At 36.2% G+C, this 19,913-nt stretch overlaps 4 protein-coding genes and 1 long non-coding RNA gene across 6 annotated transcripts; 3 read left to right on the top strand and 2 right to left on the bottom strand.

Annotated features, from left to right (window-relative positions):
- Window positions 1-5,870: 5,870 nt before the first annotated feature.
- LOC109188081 (nudix hydrolase 2-like) lies at window positions 5,871-8,081 on the top strand. Its single transcript, XM_019338584.1, has 6 exons — window positions 5,871-6,109; window positions 6,560-6,766; window positions 6,925-7,002; window positions 7,380-7,430; window positions 7,573-7,607; window positions 7,697-8,081. Exons 1-6 carry the CDS (start codon window positions 5,969-5,971, stop codon window positions 8,001-8,003), a joined length of 819 nt encoding a protein of 272 aa, XP_019194129.1. The 5' UTR covers window positions 5,871-5,968; the 3' UTR covers window positions 8,004-8,081.
- LOC109188084 lies at window positions 7,367-12,739 on the bottom strand. Its single transcript, XR_002055352.1, has 3 exons — window positions 12,607-12,739; window positions 10,546-10,551; window positions 7,367-7,444 (listed from the first exon to the last, which is right to left on the bottom strand). It is a non-coding gene; the product is annotated as an uncharacterized LOC109188084 (long non-coding RNA).
- Window positions 9,414-13,590, top strand: LOC109188082 (nudix hydrolase 2-like). 2 transcript variants are annotated; one of them, XM_019338585.1, is made up of 9 exons: window positions 9,414-9,555; window positions 11,113-11,337; window positions 11,711-11,776; window positions 11,924-12,064; window positions 12,281-12,358; window positions 12,541-12,591; window positions 12,746-12,780; window positions 12,876-13,214; window positions 13,470-13,590. In XM_019338585.1, the coding sequence occupies exons 2-8, from the start codon at window positions 11,200-11,202 to the stop codon at window positions 13,171-13,173; spliced, it is 807 nt and encodes a 268-aa protein (XP_019194130.1). In that variant the 5' UTR covers window positions 9,414-9,555; window positions 11,113-11,199; the 3' UTR covers window positions 13,174-13,214; window positions 13,470-13,590. The 2 variants fall into 2 exon arrangements, with proteins under 2 accessions (XP_019194130.1, XP_019194131.1); XM_019338586.1 differs by having other exon boundaries at window positions 9,415-9,555; window positions 11,209-11,337.
- An 853-nt stretch (window positions 13,591-14,443) lies between these two features.
- LOC109188080 (nitrile-specifier protein 5) lies at window positions 14,444-17,208 on the top strand. Its single transcript, XM_019338583.1, has 3 exons — window positions 14,444-14,605; window positions 15,011-15,093; window positions 16,159-17,208. Exons 2-3 carry the CDS (start codon window positions 15,064-15,066, stop codon window positions 17,101-17,103), a joined length of 975 nt encoding a protein of 324 aa, XP_019194128.1. The 5' UTR covers window positions 14,444-14,605; window positions 15,011-15,063; the 3' UTR covers window positions 17,104-17,208.
- Window positions 17,209-17,861: 653 nt separating this feature from the next.
- LOC109188079 (fasciclin-like arabinogalactan protein 2) lies at window positions 17,862-19,767 on the bottom strand. The gene is made up of 2 exons (XM_019338582.1): window positions 18,914-19,767; window positions 17,862-18,567 (listed from the first exon to the last, which is right to left on the bottom strand). Exons 1-2 carry the CDS (start codon window positions 19,607-19,609, stop codon window positions 18,094-18,096), a joined length of 1,170 nt encoding a protein of 389 aa, XP_019194127.1. The 5' UTR covers window positions 19,610-19,767; the 3' UTR covers window positions 17,862-18,093.
- Window positions 19,768-19,913: the final 146 nt, after the last annotated feature.

The raw sequence follows: 19,913 nt of genomic DNA, 5'->3' as shown, positions 1-19,913 counted from the left end.
TATTTTTGGTAGGATTTTTCTTTTCATTAATCATTGAATTCTGTTTCCTTTTTCATTAATCAGTGAATTAGGCATACTTTTTTACTGATTATTATTAGTATTAATTAGTGTAATCTGTTTCCTTTTACATTTTGAGTTAATTATGGATCTTTTTTTATTTTCATTTTTTTACACATTATTATTTAGTATTGATCAATTTTCTTTTTCAATGTGAATTAGGGATTTTTTTTTTTCATTTTTACTGGTTATTATTAGTATTAATTAGTGAATTTTGTTTCCTTATCCATTTTCAGTGAATTAGAGATCTTTTTTATTTTTATATAACAAATTTTCTATCTCTAATATTGCCAAATAGGTAATAAGTTATTAGTACTCAAATTACATTTGATATACTATTTTTATCATGCATTTTGAATAAGTTATTTTTTTCTTTGTTTTAGTTGTGATTTGATTTTGTAATTTACTGTGTATTTTTCTGTGTGGATTAAGCTTCGATATCATTTGGACTTTTGGTTAATCAATAAGTTCACGTACCACAAAATGGTATGTAAGTCAAACTCATACTTGGAGTAAATTGCATTCATATTTTATTTGATTTCCAGATTGCAATTACTCCAATCTGGTACAATCTACATGTTAAACACTTCCATTGTAATTTGAACTATGGACTTAGAGGACTCAGTTTGTCCAGACTGAGGTACATCTTGTGGTCTTCATTGTTGTGGTCTTGGAAAAAAATAGTTTGTCCAACGTGAGATGCATCTTGTGGCCAACCAAGTTGTGGTCCTGTAGAAGGAACTTAATAACTTTTTGCAGGTTTCATTCCTTATAGTCTGCTTTCCTTTATTTCACTTGGATAACCTTCAACCTTCTTTCATTGTTCAGAAACTGCATGCACATAGCTTGATTCCTGCAAAGAAAATATAATAAAACTAAGATATAATTAAATTACTATATGACATACTTTATACTAAATTATAAATACATCCCAAGTTTATGCATTCACATGTTCTGCAAAACAAAATCATATGGAATGTAATACAGTTCATATGTGAGAAACCTGCTGTTAAGTCAACTCACAGGATAATGAAAAACTTTTTTTTCCCTAGAAAAATGGAGGAGGGGATTCAACTCCTTTTCCCCTTTACCTAACACTGGAGTTGAGTATAGATTTGTACTTGCACAATCTTTTGACCACATTTCATTTTAGCTCCATTTCCCCTATGTTTTTTCTTTCCTTTCCTTTCCCTGCGTTTTCCCCTCTCATTGGGGGTACTGAAATTTTAAATGTTTTAACCTTGTAATGAAACTTCAAAATAGAAAATGGCACCACATCACACAAAATTACATTCTCAGAAAAATATAACATACCTTTGATATTGCCTCTGTCTTAGTTTCTCAAGTTCAAGTTGAACATCTTTTAGGGCTATTGATGATTTAACCATTGGAACTCCTTTAGCAAACTTCAGATTTGTACTGAGAATCTCCATTAGTGAACAATAAGGAGAAATAGCAGAGAAGAATAGAAAATAATGGATGGTAGAATTGTTTAGGATTATAAGAGTATTTATAGTGCAGATTATGTGGCTGGTTATGGAGCATTATTATTTGCAGAAATAAAGATTATTTTGCAGATTATGTGGATGGTTATAGAGAAATCTCGATGTACAATTGCAATTGTAGATTATGGCTGATTATGAATTTATTTATGGAGCAATTATAACGTAAAATAAGGTAAATTTATTAATAATTGATTCTATTGATTGATTATTGAGTATATATAAATCTGGACATAATACTTACGGTACTATAAATTAATTAGGTAAGATTGTATAGTAATTCATTTGGTAAGTTATGATTCACATGTAAATTAATTTCTATAATTAATCGGATATGAATAATATATAATTACTATACTTATTAATTATTAATTAAATAAATTTAGATATTACATAAATGACCCTAAGTTTTGGGGGGAAAATTTGGGAAGGAGGATTTTAGTTTTATATATATATAGATAAGAGTATTTATAGTGCAGATTATGTGGCTGGTTATGGAGCATTATTATTTGCAGAAATAAAGATTATTTTGCAGATTATGTGGATGGTTATAGAGAAATCTCGATGTACAATTGCAATTGTAGATTATGGTTGATTATGAATTTATTTATGGAGCAATTATAACGTAAAATAAGGTAAATTTATTAATAATTGATTCTATTGATTGATTATTGAGTATATATAAATCTGGACATAATACTTACGGTACTATAAATTAATTAGGTAAGATTGTATAGTAATTCATTTGGTAAGTTATGATTCACATGTAAATTAATTTCTATAATTAATCGGATATGAATAATATATAATTACTATACTTATTAATTATTAATTAAATAAATTTAGATATTACATAAATGACCCTAAGTTTTGGGGGGAAAATTTGGGAAGGAGGATTTTAGTTTTATATATATATAGATTTTTTGTTGATCACAGTATTATTATGGTATAATTATATTTTATCATTATCAACAAATCTATTTAAATGATTGTTCACGGGAGTCGCAAGAATTTTAGGGACGTCCTCGGGTAGAAAAATATCATGAACAACATCTTCATCCCATCGCCCATCCCTATTCAAAAGACCCTGCACCCGAGCCTCTCGTAAATATTCAGCACACGGGGTAATTAGTTGTATATTGGAGGAGCCGGCAAGCCAATTCCAGCCCCAGATCTTTGTGTTTTTACCGTCCCCCACACGCCGGGCAATGCCCAGTTGTAACACTTTTCTATCAGCTAGGATGCTCCGCCAAATGAAACTAGGATTCCCTCCCAACTGCGCCTCCATGAAATCCGACATAGGAAAATACTTTGTTTTCATAGTTCTACCCACTAAGGAATCAGGCTGAATTAACAATCTCCACCCCTGTTTGGCTAACAAAGCGATGTTAAACTCGTGCAATTTTTTAAAGCCAAGTCCACCTTTCATCTTCGGCGAACACATTCTCTCCCAGCTCAGCCAGTGTATCCCGCGATTCCCTGTATTCCCACCACCCCACCAGAAACGGTTGAACATTTTTTCTAAAGTGTCACATACTCTCAGTGGCAACAAAAAAACCGACATGGTAAAGATAGGTAGGGACTGTGCAATGCTCTTGAGAAGAACTTCTTTACCTGCACGGGATAGTAATTTATTCTGCCAGGCTCCCATTCTGGCTCGAACATTCTCCTCAATGTATCTGAAAACCGCCGTTTTGCTCCGTCTTAGTGCCGACGGGAGTCCTAGATAGAGTCCCAAATCCAACGCTTCGGGGACCCCGATAAGACCAGACACCAGGTTCCTGACTGTAATACTCGTGTTGTGGCTATACACCGCAGTTGACTTCTCATAATTGATTAACTGACCCTAGGCCATACTGTAGATATCTAAACAATCTTTGATTTTTGCCACCTCCCGCTCATTGGCCCTGAAAAATAGTAAGCTGTCATCAGCAAAAAACAGGTGAGTAATGGCCGGTGCTCCCCGCGCCACCCTCACCCCGTGGATATCCCCCCGAGCCTCCGCCTGTTGCAAAAGGATAGATAATCCCTCAGCACATATGATAAACAGGTATGGCGATAACGGGTCTCCTTGCCAGATACCCCGTGTAGGCCGAACCTGCCCCACGATCTCGCCATTAACAAGAATGGAATAATTCACGGAAGTAACGCACAACATAAGCAAGTCAACCCATTCTCTCTGAAAACCCAGTGCCTCCAACATTCCCTTCAAAAATGGCCACTCCATTTTATCGTACACCTTAGCCATATATAGCTTTAGCGCCGCCCATCCCTGACAACCCCCTGTTTTTCTTCGTAAGTAGTGGCCAATCTCACCGGCAAAGATAATATTATCCGTGAGAAGCCGGTTAGGGACGAAAACACTTTGTGATTGGGAAACAACATCGTCTAAACATCCCTTGAGTCTATTGGCAAGCATTTTGGCGAGTACTTTGTACACAACCTTACACAACGCTATCGGACGTAAATCCGCCACTCTTTCCGGGACAGGTTTCTTAGGGATAAGAACGATATTAGAATCGTTCAACCCCAATGGGAATTGTTTTTGTTCCACGCAACCGATGATGAACACAGACAAATCGTGTCCAAGTACTGGCCAGAAATGCTGGAAAAAAGCCGGTGACAAACCGTCCAGGCCAGGAGCCTTTTCCGGTTGCATGTCAAATAGGGCCGTTTTAACATCAGCCCCCGTAAACGGCCTAGACAGCGAGATTTGCATCTTCGCCGTCACCCGTCCACGAACTCGATCAAAAATATTAGCACTGCAAGTGCCGGAACAGAAAATTTACTCGAAATACCTGATTATCTCAGTCTTCATGGCCATTCCCTCCACCCAGTCACCATTGTGATCCTTGATACGAGAAATGAGATTCTGTCTTCAGCGAGCCGACGCCGACTTAATGAAAGTATTTGGTGTTAGCATCTCCGTGCGTCAACCAGAGTTGCTTTGACCTTTGCTTCCAAAACAGTTCCTCGCTTTCAGAGTTAACTCCAGGTCCCTCTCGGCTTTCAAAAATAATTCCACAGCAGCAGGTCTTCGATCCTCTTTTAATTGGGCGAGTGTCCGTCGAAGCTGATTGCTTCGAGCTCCAAAATTCCGGTGGTGTTCGCCGCCCCACTTTCCAAGCCGTTCACTACACACAGCTAACTGATCTGGGAAACTTAGCCCAATAGACATGCACCAGGCTGCGTCGACCACTTGCGTACAACCTGCCTCCAACAGCCAAGCTGATTCGAACCGAAACATTCGAATGGCCGCCCTTGTAGGTTCAGCATGAGTATCAATCAAGATTGCACAATGGTCGGAAGATAAAGTGTATATATGTCTGACCAAAACTCCCTCGTGCAAATCCCTCCAGCACAACGTTGCTATGGTTGGAATACTTGGTAAGCTTTTGGGGATAATAATTATCCGGCACTATTGACGACGGAACCGGTCTACACACATAGACATTAGGAAGTTGTAGGGTGCATGCATTTAGGTTGTTAGGATTTAAGGTTTAAAATTTCCTGGAATATAATTATGTAACTGCAGTTTTAACGGCCAACAACCATCTGACCTATTGCAACTCTAATGGCGAAGCACCTTAATAGTTTCTCCAATTCCTTCCTTATTATACCCTTGCTAAAGTGGTTTCCGCACTTATATCTACGAAATTAAATATTTCCATCATATAACTTTCATTTCTATTAGACTAAAGTCTGGCGGATAAGTCAATTGCATTATTAAGACTATGTATTTGAGTCAATTTATAACTTCTTATTCTGGTCATTGATTCTTTCTTGTATATATTTTCATTGTTTGTACTCATGATAATCATCTTATTCAATACAATTGATACAGTTTTCATCTGCATGACTCACGATTTATCTCTATACTCATTATCATAATTCTTGTACCTAATTGTCACCAGTTTAATTATTGTCAACAGTCTCCCTCAACTGAACCCTTCACATATGATTTGATTTCCTAGTGCGGGGTTTACCAAACAAGTCATCTGGGATAGTGGTTGTGGTTTGTTTTTGTTATCCAAAAGTTAATGAAATTTCTTGGCATGTACGCGCCCATGATGTTGGACTTGATGTTGCATGCTTATCTGAAAAGGTCAGCTGCGCTGTTCAATTACATTAATTTATTCAAAATTAGACAATTGGTTGGAAAACAATTCAAACTGTTGATAGGATGTTTCTTCTGCCTGCGGAAAATTCCGGGCGTATACTTTTATCATTTTCAGACTCGTCTTTCTATCACTATATGTCTATATATACAGCAGTGCCAATTAAGAGGCTCCGGCATACCCATCCAGTAAGTCCTCCGATCGACCACCTACGCCGCCGCCGCCGCATCATAGTATATTTGAGTAGTTTTGTGTATACTATATATATATATATATATTCCAAGAAATATAATGGATGGGAAGAAGGACATGGAAATACTGGATGCAACCGATGATGCATACGGAGGAGTTATTGTCGACGTGAGGAAGAACATGGATCCTGCCACCTTTCTTGCCTTGCTCAGAGCTTCAATATCGCGATGGAGACAACAAGTATATATCTTCTCTTTTTTCTTGTTTTATGTGTTTTTAACTTAGTTTGTTTGGAGGCAACTTCCCACGAACAGTACAGTTGACTTGATAATTACAAGATTCTAAATTTTGCTTTTTATGTCGTGCGATCAAGCTGTACGTCTATTGATTATGTTGGTTTAAAACAGTCACCTATATATGATCAAATCAGAACTTTGACTTGATAACTATTAAGATTTCAAATTCATTCAATTTTTCATGACAACTGTCTATTAATTAGTTTTATTTGTTCAAGTCGGTTTATGGTTAATCTCAATTAGTTTCTCTAGATAATCTATATTTGTCTACATATATATAGAAGTGGGTTTCATTCAAAATACACATTTGGATTGGATAGATTTTAGATTTTGATGGAATGGGATAAATCTTGATTTAATTATATGAATGTTTGTTTAATTACTTAATTTGTAGGGGAAAAGGGGAGTTTGGCTGAAGCTTCCAATAGAACTTTCAAGCGTTGTGGATGGTGCAGTGAAGGAAGGATTTTGGTATCACCATGCAGAGGCAACGCACTTGATGATGGTGTATTGGATTCCAGAAACCACTCCCCACACCTTCCCTCCAAACGCTTCCCATCGAGTTGGCGTTGGCGCTTTTGCCATCAACCAAAAAGGACAGGTAGTAATTAACTAACTCGATCAACGTATGTACAAACAATATAATATAATGTTGGGTTATATATTCACCTTAATTAATTATGGGATATATAGCATGGTCTCTTTTAATTAATTTACCAGAGCTCATTATATTAATATAATTGTACTTATGTTCTGCAGATTCTGGTGGTGCAAGAAAATGGGGGCAAGTTTGCTGGCACTGGAATCTGGAAGATGCCCACCGGGGTTGTCGAGCAGGTGATTTTTATTTTTATTTTTTTTTAAAAAAAAACATATTGCATTGTTGATATCAAAATCTCTCAATTAGGAACATACTAATCTATCAATAATTAAATGTATTGGTTTACTTATATTACTATCCATCCCACTAGACAAATATACATAAAAGTTAGCGAGCATAAAAATGTTAAAATCTAACATTGTTATTAACTTGTCACATATAAATTAAATAAGATCATAATATGTAAATTAAAAGAAATACATACATGTATCGTGTATGTACGCATGCATGTAAACATACATACATATATATATATATATATATATATATATATATATATATATATATAAAATACAGTTACGTTGTTCTAATATTGTGGACATCGGACCTCTAGGGAGAAGATATATGTGCGGCCGCTGTTAGAGAAGTACAAGAAGAGACCGGAGTAAGTAGTTATAACTTAATTTACGGTAACAAAATTCGTATTTATTTAGGATTTATATTAGTTGTTGTGTATGTTATCAATATATTTGGTACGCTCACATTTTGATATATGTATATTTTTTTTCCTATTTTCTTCCCTTTAGATTGACACAGAATTCATAGAGCTCCTTACTTTCAGGTACACTTCAATTTAAATTTAAGAATCTAATAAATGTTATATGGGTAAACATAAACCAATTAATACGTTGTGATTTGAATTGGTTACAGGCAGAGCCACAACTCGTTCTTTGGCAAATCAGATTTGTTCTTTGTTTGCATGCTAAGGCCACTGTCCTTCACCATTAAGAAGCAAGATTGTGAGATCAAGGAAGCAAAGTGGATGGCTATGGAGGAATATGCATCGCAGCCATTTGTGCAGGAGCGTGAGATCTTCAACAGTGTTGCCAAGATTTGCTTGGCTAGGAAGGAGAATGCATATTCTGGTTTCTCTGCACTTCTCAACACCTCAGGCTTTTCCAATAAGAAATGTTATCTATACTGCAACTCTACCTATACCCCATCATACTCAAATTAAACTCAACCCTTAATCTATATTGTTTTCATATCATATGCAAGTAAAGTCAAATGTGATTTTATCACCTTAATTACCTCATATGTTCCTTGTTCCGCTAGAGCTTGTATTATTATTGATTATGGGGGGTCCAACTCTTACTCACAAAAGAAGAACTTTCTCATCCTCAAGAGCTGCTAACTTATCTTGAGGGTGTTCGAGTGTTTGATGTTCCTTTATCCTCAACCTCTTCTAAATAATCTCGTGAAAAATAATTTTGATTTTTCTCACTTAAAAGACTTTTTCGTGTGACGTAATTTATTCTCACTCTAGATGTACTATTTATATTCCAAATGATCGATAAACAACAACAACAACAACACAACATTATGTTTAAACTCCCCATTAATAATTGGGATAAGGTAGCTAGCCTACAAGGCTACATCTGTCACCTGTATTATTATGAAACATTTTGGCAGTTGGGAATTGGGAGCCACCATCCGGTTTGACCTGCTACTATTTTTTAATACTGAACAAAATTCGTAATTACTATTTGAATGTGTATTAAATAAATTTTGTTATATAATTATAATAGAATAAATCAATTTAAGTTATCATAACTGATATGCTTAAATCACAAAAATTAATAAATCGCTCACTGATTAAAAATTAAACTTATAACTTTGTAATTATTAACTTAATCACTTTGACTAATTTGACTGATGTTGTCCAAACCTCTCACTATTCTAACCAACCAAGCTAACAAAAACCATACAATCGAACTCATAATGACACACTTGTTGGCCCCCACTTGACACTTGCCTCTAATTAATCTTATTCCACAACTCAATCCAATCCAAAAACGACGAGTATGAAATTCATTTTACCGTAAGCTTCATTCTACGAACACTTACAAAATTTGTAAACAATTAAAATATACCTACTAATTTATCTTATCACAAAAATTTTAAAATAAATATCCACTAAGATAGACTAGCACAATATTCAAGATTAGAATTCAATCCTGATTGATTAACACCACTACTAATAAAGACTCTTTTAGAATTTATGCCCTCTTTAAAGAAATCTATCACCCTATATAAAAATGTTATTTTTATTATTTTTTTATATCACATGATTTATCTTATCACGAAGATTTTAAAATAGAAACAAACCCGTACAATCTTTAAAAATATAATTCAATCTTGATTGATTAAATTAAATGCTAGTATAATACGGGTCAACTTTTTCAAGACTAGAGATTAAAAACTTAATTTGTAGGAAAAAAAAAACCCCAAAAATACTTTTCCCATTTGCTAAAAAACTCTTCTTTAATTTTTTTCCTTTGCAAAAATGCACAAATATAATTGTTCTAATAGAAAATTTGGACGGTATAAATAGTTGTTCACTTGTTCTGTATCCACTCTCTCCATTTTAAAGCGCTTCTCTATACTGCTCTTTCCCGTTCCACGATTTCTTTCTCAATCTCTCCATATTCATCAAACCAAAAGGATTGCTCCGTTACAGTGGTTGCTCACGGCGCCGCCTCAAGCTTCTCCGGTCACGCGATTCTACTGTAAGTACTGTACTCACTCTCTGCACTTTTCATTTTTGTTCGTTAACAAAACGCGCGATTTAGTGTTCCCCTGGCAGTTATGCTATCCGCTCTGTAAACACCGGGAAGCAATAGCAGTGTTGAGCATATAATCATTGCAATCTAACTATCAGCTTAGGCTTTTAGTTGAGATGGAGCTTGCGATTGGAATCTGCGTTTAGCTTTGACTTCGCGCGTATTATACACATTAACATACCGCGCAAGAGTACAGTGGACGGTTACATTATGTGCAGTAGTGGAGCATGGATTGAAAATGTTTTGCTTCTGTGATGAGAATTTTAAAATTTATCGTTTTCTCTTTGTTTGGATGAATATGAATTGGATTAAATTTCAGAAATTTAGCACTAAGTTCCTTCGAATTTGACTGACAGAAACTATCCTCGTTCCTACACTCAAATTTTTAGTTGGGGATGGTTTAAACAGAGCGCAGATGGGTTAAGGTTTGCTCATACTTAATCAATCTTTAACTGTACCACTTATTACTAGTATGCTTTAAGTTCTTTAGAATTTATTTTGATTTTTTTTTGGGGTGGAAATATGTGTTGTTTTCTTGCAATTCCGTGATTCTTTGAATCATTTGGTAAAACTTTAGCACAGATCATATTAGAAATCTGATGGTGGGTTCAGAGATGTTGACTTAACCGATTGAAGCTCAAAACAATAAGATTGAATTCATGGAAATATAATTGCTTTTAGTTATTTTTGCCACTTCAGGAAGTAATTACTAGTGTTTCTTGGCTTCTTTTTGTAGGGAATATAGGCCTTTTCTCTGCCCATCATTATTTACATTGGTTGTACTTTGCAAGTATTTTTTTGACTTGCTTTTTTGACCAAAGACGAAACTTGAAGAGCATGTTCATAACCTATGTTGCTACGGAGTAATTTTTAAAACTTATTTTTTAGTAGTTTTCCTTAAGATTTCCATGGGTGCTTTATAACTTTGTCGGGTACTTTTAGCTTGCCAAATGATTGGCATAATAAGTTAAATACATGCCTGATAGATTTAGCCATTTAGGAAAGCCCGCCCATTAATTGGAGAAATTTGAGCCTGGCAATACTTTGCATCCCACTTAAACAAATTCTTAATTTATATACAATAAAGTTAGTTTGGTCTTAAAGTGAAGTTGAAAGATCAGATTGACAGCACCCATTGTCTTTCACTTGTCGAGTTCAAAACACTATTAAGTTTTTGGTTTTAAGTTGGAAGCCATTTGAATGGTGCTTCTGACTTCACAATTACTTTTGCTTCTATTAAAAATGCAATTTCTTGCCATGTATGTACCTGTGATTCGATGTTTCTTAGCTGAAAAGGTCAGCTGATCACAATTCATTCAAAAATAGACAAATCCATATTTGGAAGACGATTCAAACTGTTGATGTTTTCAATTCTGCTGGCAGTTTTGAATGCTAACATTTTAATTATTTAATTTATACACAATAGGAAAATCGCGTATATATTAAAAAGAAATTTTGTGTCACTCTCTCATTCTCAGAGTCTTTCTATCTGTATATATACAGCACAGCTTAAGAGCTCTGGCATACTGATCCAGTAAGTCCTCCGCCTAGCTACGCTGACACCGCGGCATCAATTTTATATTCCAAAAAATGGATGGGGAGAACACGGAAATACTGGAGGCAACTGATGATGCATACGGAGGAGTTATTGTTGACATGAAGAAGAAGATGGATTCTGCCACCTTTGTTGCTTTGCTAAGAGCTTCAATATCACAATGGAGACAAGAAGTACTATCACTTTGTTTTTTTTTGTTATGTATACTCCATCTTCTTTCATACGTTTATAACTTAGAATACGATTATATTACGGGATTCTAGATGGGATCAATCTTGTTTGACGAGCTAAACATTAATTGATTAGATGGAAGAGATAGGGATGGCTGAGGACACTATGTCCCCTGATCAATGATTGACTTATCAAGTGAGATTTGTCTTGTTGATTAGTTAAGAAAGACAACTTTATAGTCATTTTATTAATATAAAAGGCAAAAAAAGAATTAAGTAAATAAATAAAGTTAGCTTCTAGCACTGTCAAGTTTCAATTCATTGATATCTCCACCAAATATACTCTGGGTTTTATGAATGTTTGTTTACTTTGTAGGGGAAAAGGGGAGTTTGGTTGAAACTTCCAATAGAACTTTCAAGCGTTGTGGATGCTGCAGTGAAGGTAATATAACTGATGATCTCTGGCTATAATAATTAATATATATATCTCAACATGGTCTTTACAAATTTAAATACTGCAATATAGTTTATTTTAATTATATTATGTTTCTGGAAACTTAGTATTTATATATGTTGATGCATGCTGTAGGAAGGATTCTGGTATCACCATGCAGAGGCAACATACTTGATGATGGTATATTGGATTCCAGAAAGCACTCCCCACACTTTCCCTCCAAATGCTTCCCATCGAGTTGGCGTTGGCGCTTTTGTCATCAATCAGAGAGGAGAGGTAATTAACTAACCCAAAAAATGAGGAAAAGCTTCCAAACCATAAAATTTTTGAAAAAGAAAAGGAGGTAATTAATTAACTCAGAATGTATGTGGGGTATTCATACATGGTTGCTTGATCTTCTTATGGTACTGGAAAGTATATTTGAGATCATTAACATGCATGGAATTGAAGGGTTAGTTTCATGCATGCATTAATTATATTTATGTTGTGCAGATTCTGGTGGTGCAGGAAAATCAGGGCATGTTTGCAGGCACTGGAATCTGGAAGATGCCCACTGGGGTTGTCGAGGAGGTGATGAATTTAATTACTAGTTATTTGGACAGTTATATACACTGATACACACACATATATAACGTAGTATTAAAGCATGTGCTCCATTTTAACTAAAAGCCTAAATTGATAGTTGGATTGCATATTAATGGTTGTATGCTCAACATAGTGCACTTACTTTAATATTGTCATCTGAACTTTAGGGAGAAGATATATGGGCAGCTGCTGTTAGAGAAGTACAAGAAGAGACAGGAGTAAGCAATTATAACTTAATTTACAGCAACAAAATTCGGATTTATTTAAAGAAAAAAAAATTATTTAGAATTTATGTTATTTGTTGTGTATGTTATCAATATATTTGGTAAGCTCACATTTTGATACATATATTTCCTACATTCTCCGCTTTAGATTGACACAGAATTCGTAGAGCTCCTTACTTTCAGGTACACTTCAATTTAAATTCAAGAATAATAATCTAATAAATGTTATATGGGTAAACATAAACCGATTAATACGTTGTGATTTGAATTGGTTATAGGCAGAGCCACAACTCTTTCTTTGGCAAATCGGATTTGTTCTTTGTTTGCATGCTAAGGCCACTGTCCTTCACCATTAAGAAGCAAGATTGTGAGATCAAGGCAGCACAGTGGATGGCTATGGAGGAATACGCAGCACACCCATCTGTGCAGGAGTGTGAGATCTTCAACAGCGTTGCCAAGATTTGCTTGGCTAGGAAGGAGAATGCATATTCTGGTTTCTCTGCACTTCTCAACACCTCAGGCTTTTCCAATAATAAGTCTTGTCTATACTGCAGCTCTACCTATACCCCATCATAGTCAACTCTCAATCTATATATATGTTCATATAACATAATTATACAACCCAACTATCAATGTAACAAGTGCAAAGTTACAACTTACAACGAAAATGGTGTAAACTTTGGAGGGCAGTTATTTATGTTTTACATTATCAACATATGTTTTCCTATGACTTAATGGGTCATGATTGACAAGATTAAATTTCATATTTTTAAATTTTAAAAGTTTAATATATATTCCACAAATGAACCTCACAATTCAATGAATATAAAGCATATATCATCTATATATAAACCTTAATTAAAACAAATGAAGTCCATAACAAGTCACAAGTAAATTCATGTAAATATGTTGACAAGATCATTTAAACAGGTCATTAACGGATTAAACAAGCTAATTCGCTAAGACAAGTAAATTATCATATCAACTTGTTAATGTTTAATTTGTGTCAACTAAATACTAATTTATTAATTATTTTTGTATCCGGTATTAACGTATTAGGTTAAAATTTGTGTAAATCAACCCCTCTACGAAACTGCTCTAGGTGTAACCTGCCCCGGCAATGATTCTGGGTATTCTTAATCTTAACAAATACATTAATAATTGGATTAAGGTAGCCTACATTTGTCACTTGTATTAATAAAATCTGTTGGCTGTGGGAAGTGGGAACCACCATCATTTTAACCAACCAAACATAGCAGCATGAAGCATACATCTGAGCCCATAATGACAAACTTGTCAGCCCCCACGTCACACCGGCCTCTAATTAATATTTGTCTGAAAATGTTGAATCCCAACTTGAAGACGGTTCATATTCTGAATCGACAGAACATTTGAGAGGATGTAAATTACGGTGACTTAAAGATTCAAAATGACCAAATATCAACGAGCACAAGAGATGCGCTCACTTTAGACATAATACTGCCGAAGTTCAAACTCTAGTATTTTTTCTCAAATACGGTCTACTGAACCAGTGAGTTAAATCTGTGTAGACCATGTTCATTAATGCTACTAATAGTGAATGCTTGTCCGAAAATAGTGATCAAGTGGGTAGAGAATAATTAACGTACTTAAGTGTAATGAGTTTGATTTTTGTCAATACTTTTTTGGTTGAACCTGTCATACAAAGTAATTTTAGTATGATTTATTTACTATTACACAATAAGTCAAAAAAATAAAAATAAAAATAGTGAAGAAAAATAGAAATAGTGAAAGGCTCCTTTCATGCTCCCTAATCTGCAATTAATTTAATTTTTAAAAAATCTCAATCCAGTTTTTTAAAACTCATCATTCCTTCCCTGTTCCTCTATCCCGCTCTCTCTCCTTTCAGGTGGCCTTTTCCCGATTTCTCTCTCAATCTCTCCATAAAAATCAAAGCGTAAGGGTTTCTGTTAGAGACAGCGGCTGCTCTCACCGCCGCCTCCAGCTTCTACGGTCACTCGATCCTGCTGTAAGTTCTTCACCCTCTCTGCAATTATCATTTTTGTTCTGTAACAGAATCTGCGATTTAGTGTTCCCCTGGTAGTTACGACCCTAAAACCCCCAGCAGTACCAGTTTCACGACCGGAATTTGCATTTAGCACTGCGTATGCATGTATACATTTTCATACTGCGCAGCAGTGCAGTGAACGGAATGTTTTCCGAATCTAATTTGTAATGTTATGTGCATTAGTGGAGCATGCATTGAAATGGTTTGCTTCTGTTATGATATTGTTAAACTTTTGTCATTTTCTCTTAGTTTGGATGACTATAGTGTTGTACGAGTTGGAATTGAACTTTAGAAATTTAGCATGAAATGCCTTCCAATTTGACTGACAGAAACTATATCATCATTCATTCATTCCTAAACTCACAGTGGCACCGGCAATCAACAACAAGAGTCGAATCCACAGCAACGTTTGGTTGGCGATGGCTCAAACAGAGGGCAAATGGATTAAGGTTTGATCATACTTAATCTTTAACTGTACTCCTTAAGTGCTGATTGGGAGTATGCTTTAAATTCTTTAGAATTTATTTTGGTTATGTTTTTGGTGGAAATATGTGTTGTTTTCTTGGAATTCCATGATTGTTTGAATCTTTTGGTCAAACTATAGCACGGCTCCAATTACAGATCTGATGGCGGGTTCAGGCCATTGACTCAACCAATTGAAGCTCAAAACAATAAGATTGAATTTATAGAAATATAATTCCTTTTAGTTATTTTTTCCACTTCACAAAAATATTATTAATTATTTGTGGCTTCTTTTTGTAGGGAATATAAGCCTCTTCTCTGTCCATTATTATTTACATTGGTTATGTACTTTTGAAGTATTTTTTGACCTGCTTTTAGACCAAAGACAGAACTTGAAGACCATGTTCATAACCTCTGGTACTTTTTTGTTGTTGTTGCTTTATTATTACTTCTCCTTAAGATTTCTATGGGTGCTTAATAACATTGTTCAGAACTTTTAGCTTGCCAAATGATTGGCATAAGAAGTTAAAACCAGGCCTGATAGATTTAGGAAAGGAGAAATACGAGCCTGGCAGTATATTGCAACCCACTTAAGCAAATTCTCTTTGTATATATTAAGGATAATTTGGTCTTAAAGTAATGTTGAAAGATCAAATAGACAACGCCCATTATCTTTCACTTGTCGAGTTCAAAAACACTATTAAGTTTTTGGTTTTAAGTTGGAAGCCAATTGAATGATGCTTCTGACTTCACAAATACTTATTTAGTAATTAGTATAGAACCATTGATTGTTGTGGTGTATCCAATATTTACAGTTACAAGTCTCCATTTTGGAAATTAAGTTTGATAAGACGTTCTTTAGTATTCTTTTGATGCCTCTGTATATATCTTTCTTTGGAGTTTAGTTTACTTATATAAAGTGCTCTGCTTGATGTGGGCATTTTGTTTCCTAGATTTGTGGAGTTAAGTTGCTAACCAACCATCATCCAAAGAAATTTTTGCTGCTACATTTTACTAATACTTGCTCATGATCTGTGATGTACTTAATGCAGCTAGAACAGTCGGGCACTGGACCTGGGGCAAGAAGCTCGCACGCAATCACCATTGTAGGACTAAAAGTCTATGCCTTTGGTGGTGAGTTCACTCCACGTGTTCCCGTTGACAATAAGCTATATGTGTTTGATCTGAATGATCAAACGTGGTCTGTGGCTGAGGCCACCGGTGATGTCCCTCCCCCTCGTGTAGGTGTCACAATGGCAGCTATTGGTGAAACCATATATGTCTTCGGTGGGAGAGATGCTGAACACCAGGAGCTGAGTGAGCTCTATTCTTTTGACACATCTACGAACAAGTGGGCTCTATTGTCTAGCGGAGACAATGGACCTCCCAACCGGAGCTACCACTCAATGACAAGTGATGATCAGCACATATACGTCTTTGGTGGGTGTGGAGTGACTGGTCGTCTTAATGATCTCTGGGCTTACAATGTTGTTAGTAAAAAATGGAAGAAATTCCCCCTGCCTGGGGACAGTTGTAGAGGCAGAGGGGGACCTGGCCTCACTGTTGTCCTAGGAAAAATCTGGGTTGTTTATGGATTTGGCGGTTATGAGCTTGATGATGTACACTGCTTTGACCCAGTTGAAGAAAAGTGGGGTCAAGTCCAAACCAACGGCGAAAAACCAACTGCTCGCAGCGTCTTCTCAACGACTGGGATTGGAAAGTACATATTCATCTATGGTGGGGAAGTAGACCCTAGTGATTTAGGTCACCTTGGTGCTGGAAAATTTGCTGCTGAGGTTTATGCCCTCGACACTGAAACGCTAGTTTGGAAGCGCTGGGAAGCGACTGGAGATCATCCAGGGCCACGAGGATGGTGTGCTTTTGCAGGTGGACAGCGAGATGGACAAGAAGGCCTGCTGGTATATGGTGGTAATTCCCCTACCAATGATCGGCTTGGCGACATTTTCTTTTTCACTCCATCATGCTTTGAGCTTTAGTGGCCATTGGAAAATGATCTGTATATGATCTGCTGCATTGTGTGTACCCAAGTTGTCTTTTAATATGCCGTACTAATAAGTAATCTGAAATCATATGACAATCGTCTTTTTCTTTTTGGTTTTCGCCCTTATTTGAAATGTAAATATCTTCAGCAGCAGCATTTACATATGTGAATGTGGTTTGTGTCTGCTTTAATTTTTCGGTTATTATTTCTTTGAAGGAAAATGATGCCTATCCCTTATAACTCTTCTCTTCCTTAATTCCCGAAATGTGGCTTATAATCATGAAGTGGCCTAGTTACCTCGTCTTGGCACTCAAGTCGACAAATGATTGCATACTTGAACCAAGAAGACCAATAAGTCATTTCCGTTAAAAGAGTTGAATTGACTTAATATCCAATTTAGTCATTGACTATAGTTATTTTTTTTTTATTTAGTTCTAAACGACTTTTTGTACTTAATTAGGTCATCGACTTTAATAGTTTTACTCAATTGGGTCCTCAGCTGTTACAATCAATGACTAAATTGAGAAAAATCACTATAGTCGAAAACTAAATTGAGTAAAATCATTATAGTCGAAGTGAAATTACTACCTAATTGAGCACAAAAAATCGTTTAGGAATAAATTGGATATTAACTCGAATTGAATTTATACCTGAAGGGATAAATTGTAGAGAGTTTTAACAATATTTGATTTTATGCATTTATAAGGGAGTAATTTATAATTATCAAATAAAGATTCATACATTCATAAAATGTAATTACAAATTCAACAAGAAATTAATAAGGTGCAATTATTGTCTTGAGCATAAATAACAAACAAACCACTATTAATTCCACTCAAATCATTTTCAAAAACAAAAAAAAAAAAATTCCACTCAAATCTCCCCCTCTCTGTGTTTTTGTATGATCCATAATCATTTCAATATGCACTCCGTGGTATATTGATAGTGATAATCTAACGTGCGATAATATGCTCTTTTAAACAAATTAAATACAAGCACACAACAACGTCAAAATCAATGCCACCAACCACGCGCCACTTCTCCTCACGCCACCGTTGCGGTGACCGGCGGCCTGGTCCGACGGAACCCCGTCGTCGTCCGAGTTAGGTCCCGGCGCACCGCCGGATGACTCACTACCGGATTTGCCGGCGGCCTTAAACAACTCTCGTGGCAACAAAACCTTATCCACCTTGAAAACCGACAGCGGCTCCTCATCGTACATGGTTCCGGTGATCTTCGCCGTTACCACTTCGGTCTCCAACGTCACGTCTTCCCCGCTGTTTTGCACCGTGAAATCGTACTTGTTGGATCCGCCGGTGGCTAGAGTGTTCAGAACGCCGTTACCATTGGACCTAAACATCCCTAGATTCTGGTACGCCGGCACGCCGTGGTACAATAGAAGTGACATTTTCCCGTCTTTGCTCAGATTCTTGTACTTCGGCATGAAACCTTGGATTACCTGTAACAATTTTCCATATATTATATATTATTTATGTAACTATAATGGACTGACTCAATTTGTGATTTACTTAAAATTTATCACAATACTTTAAAATTTTAGACATTCAGTTTTATTTATCAGCTTATAAAAAGCTAATTTTATCAAATACTTTCAAGCATAACGACTCTTTTCAGCTCCTAGTTTATAGCTTTTCAGCTTTCAACTATCTTTTGAGCTAGATTTGCCAAACATAGCCTACATCATCTAATATTTAGAAGTGTATTATAGAAACAGATACTATATTGTAACAGAGTTACTAAGAATGATTTAAGTTTTATGTTTGTATATTTATATTTAATATTACCTTGTCGGTGGGACAAAACACGGTTAAACCGGTCTCGACGTTTAACGCGAAAGTTGCGTCAGCCCCCGTGCTGTCCAACAAGTCGGCGAACGCTTTGCAGCCTTGTTTAGCCATTAACGTGGTAATGTTTACGTCGGTGGGGCCGGACGCCGGAGCCTCGGCGTAGGAGGAGGAGAGGTGGTGGCTGATTTGAATGACGGAGATTTTGTACGGCTTTTCCAGAACGGATTTCACGAAAGTTGAGTCGAAGCGGCCGGTGTTGTCTTCCGGGGCGAAGCCGACCTTGCCGCCCTTGAGGGCGGTCATGTTGACGTAGCCGGAGGTTCCGGGAGCGTCGCCGGTGGCTTGGAACATGGTGGCGGTGAGGGTGGTGCCTTTGTTAAGGTGGTGGAGCTTCTTGGTGCCGAAGTAATCGGCGAGGACGTGGTAGGAGAGGATGTTCTTGATGGTGTAGAGGGAGTAGTGCTTGTCGAGGATGTCGTTCATGGCGGCGTTGTTCAGCACCAGCACCGTGATGGTCTGCCGGCGGTTGATCTCCGCCGCCAGATGCGTCAGAGTCAGGTAGCGGTTGAAGGTGGAGAAGTCGTCGTGTTTGGCCAGAATTTGGGTGATATTGAAGCCATACGCCGTGGAGAAGAGTAAGATGACGTACACATATAGTGATAAAACCACCGCCGCCGTCGCCGAAAACTTCATTTCTCCGGCGACAAAGAGAACAAAGGTTTCCTTTTCTCTTGGAGTTTATTGTCACAAAAATTGTAGGACTGTAGGGTTTATAAATTGGATTTTCTGTTCACCTGTCTTTTTAAATAAATCAATATTAATCATTTAATTTTGTAATGGTAATTAATCATTATTTTAATAAACGTGTATTATTTGATATTTTGATTTGGAACACCTGAGGACATAAGAAGCCTGCTTCTCAAGTTATTGAAGCACAAGTAGACAATACCATCTTTCTTAGAATTTGAACTCATGACCTTTTATTTGGTAGAATTAT

This window comes from Ipomoea nil, unplaced genomic scaffold (genome assembly GCF_001879475.1).
Source record: "Ipomoea nil cultivar Tokyo-kokei standard unplaced genomic scaffold, Asagao_1.1 scaffold1421, whole genome shotgun sequence".
In the NCBI taxonomy this organism is placed as follows: domain Eukaryota; kingdom Viridiplantae; phylum Streptophyta; class Magnoliopsida; order Solanales; family Convolvulaceae; genus Ipomoea; species Ipomoea nil.
The sequence above is the reverse complement of the archived record's forward strand: the minus strand, read 5'-3'. Positions and strand labels throughout refer to the sequence as shown.

Coding starts and splice junctions, on each gene's coding strand:
- LOC109188082 (XM_019338585.1), top strand. CDS start 11,200: ATGGATGGGGAGAACACGGAAATACTGGAGGCAACTGATGATGCATAC. Junction 11,338..11,710: donor TATCACAATGGAGACAAGAA/GTACTATCACTT, acceptor TTTACTTTGTAG/GGGAAAAGGGGAGTTTGGTT. Junction 12,781..12,875: donor GTAGAGCTCCTTACTTTCAG/GTACACTTCAAT, acceptor AATTGGTTATAG/GCAGAGCCACAACTCTTTCT.
- LOC109188080 (XM_019338583.1), top strand. CDS start 15,064: ATGGCTCAAACAGAGGGCAAATGGATTAAG. Junction 15,094..16,158: donor CAGAGGGCAAATGGATTAAG/GTTTGATCATAC, acceptor TACTTAATGCAG/CTAGAACAGTCGGGCACTGG.
- LOC109188081 (XM_019338584.1), top strand. CDS start 5,969: ATGGATGGGAAGAAGGACATGGAAATACTGGATGCAACCGATGATGCA. Junction 6,110..6,559: donor TATCGCGATGGAGACAACAA/GTATATATCTTC, acceptor CTTAATTTGTAG/GGGAAAAGGGGAGTTTGGCT. Junction 7,431..7,572: donor AAGTACAAGAAGAGACCGGA/GTAAGTAGTTAT, acceptor TCTTCCCTTTAG/ATTGACACAGAATTCATAGA.
- LOC109188079 (XM_019338582.1), bottom strand. CDS start 19,609: ATGAAGTTTTCGGCGACGGCGGCGGTGGTTTTATCACTATATGTGTAC. Junction 18,568..18,913: donor TGTTTTGTCCCACCGACAAG/GTAATATTAAAT, acceptor AAATTGTTACAG/GTAATCCAAGGTTTCATGCC.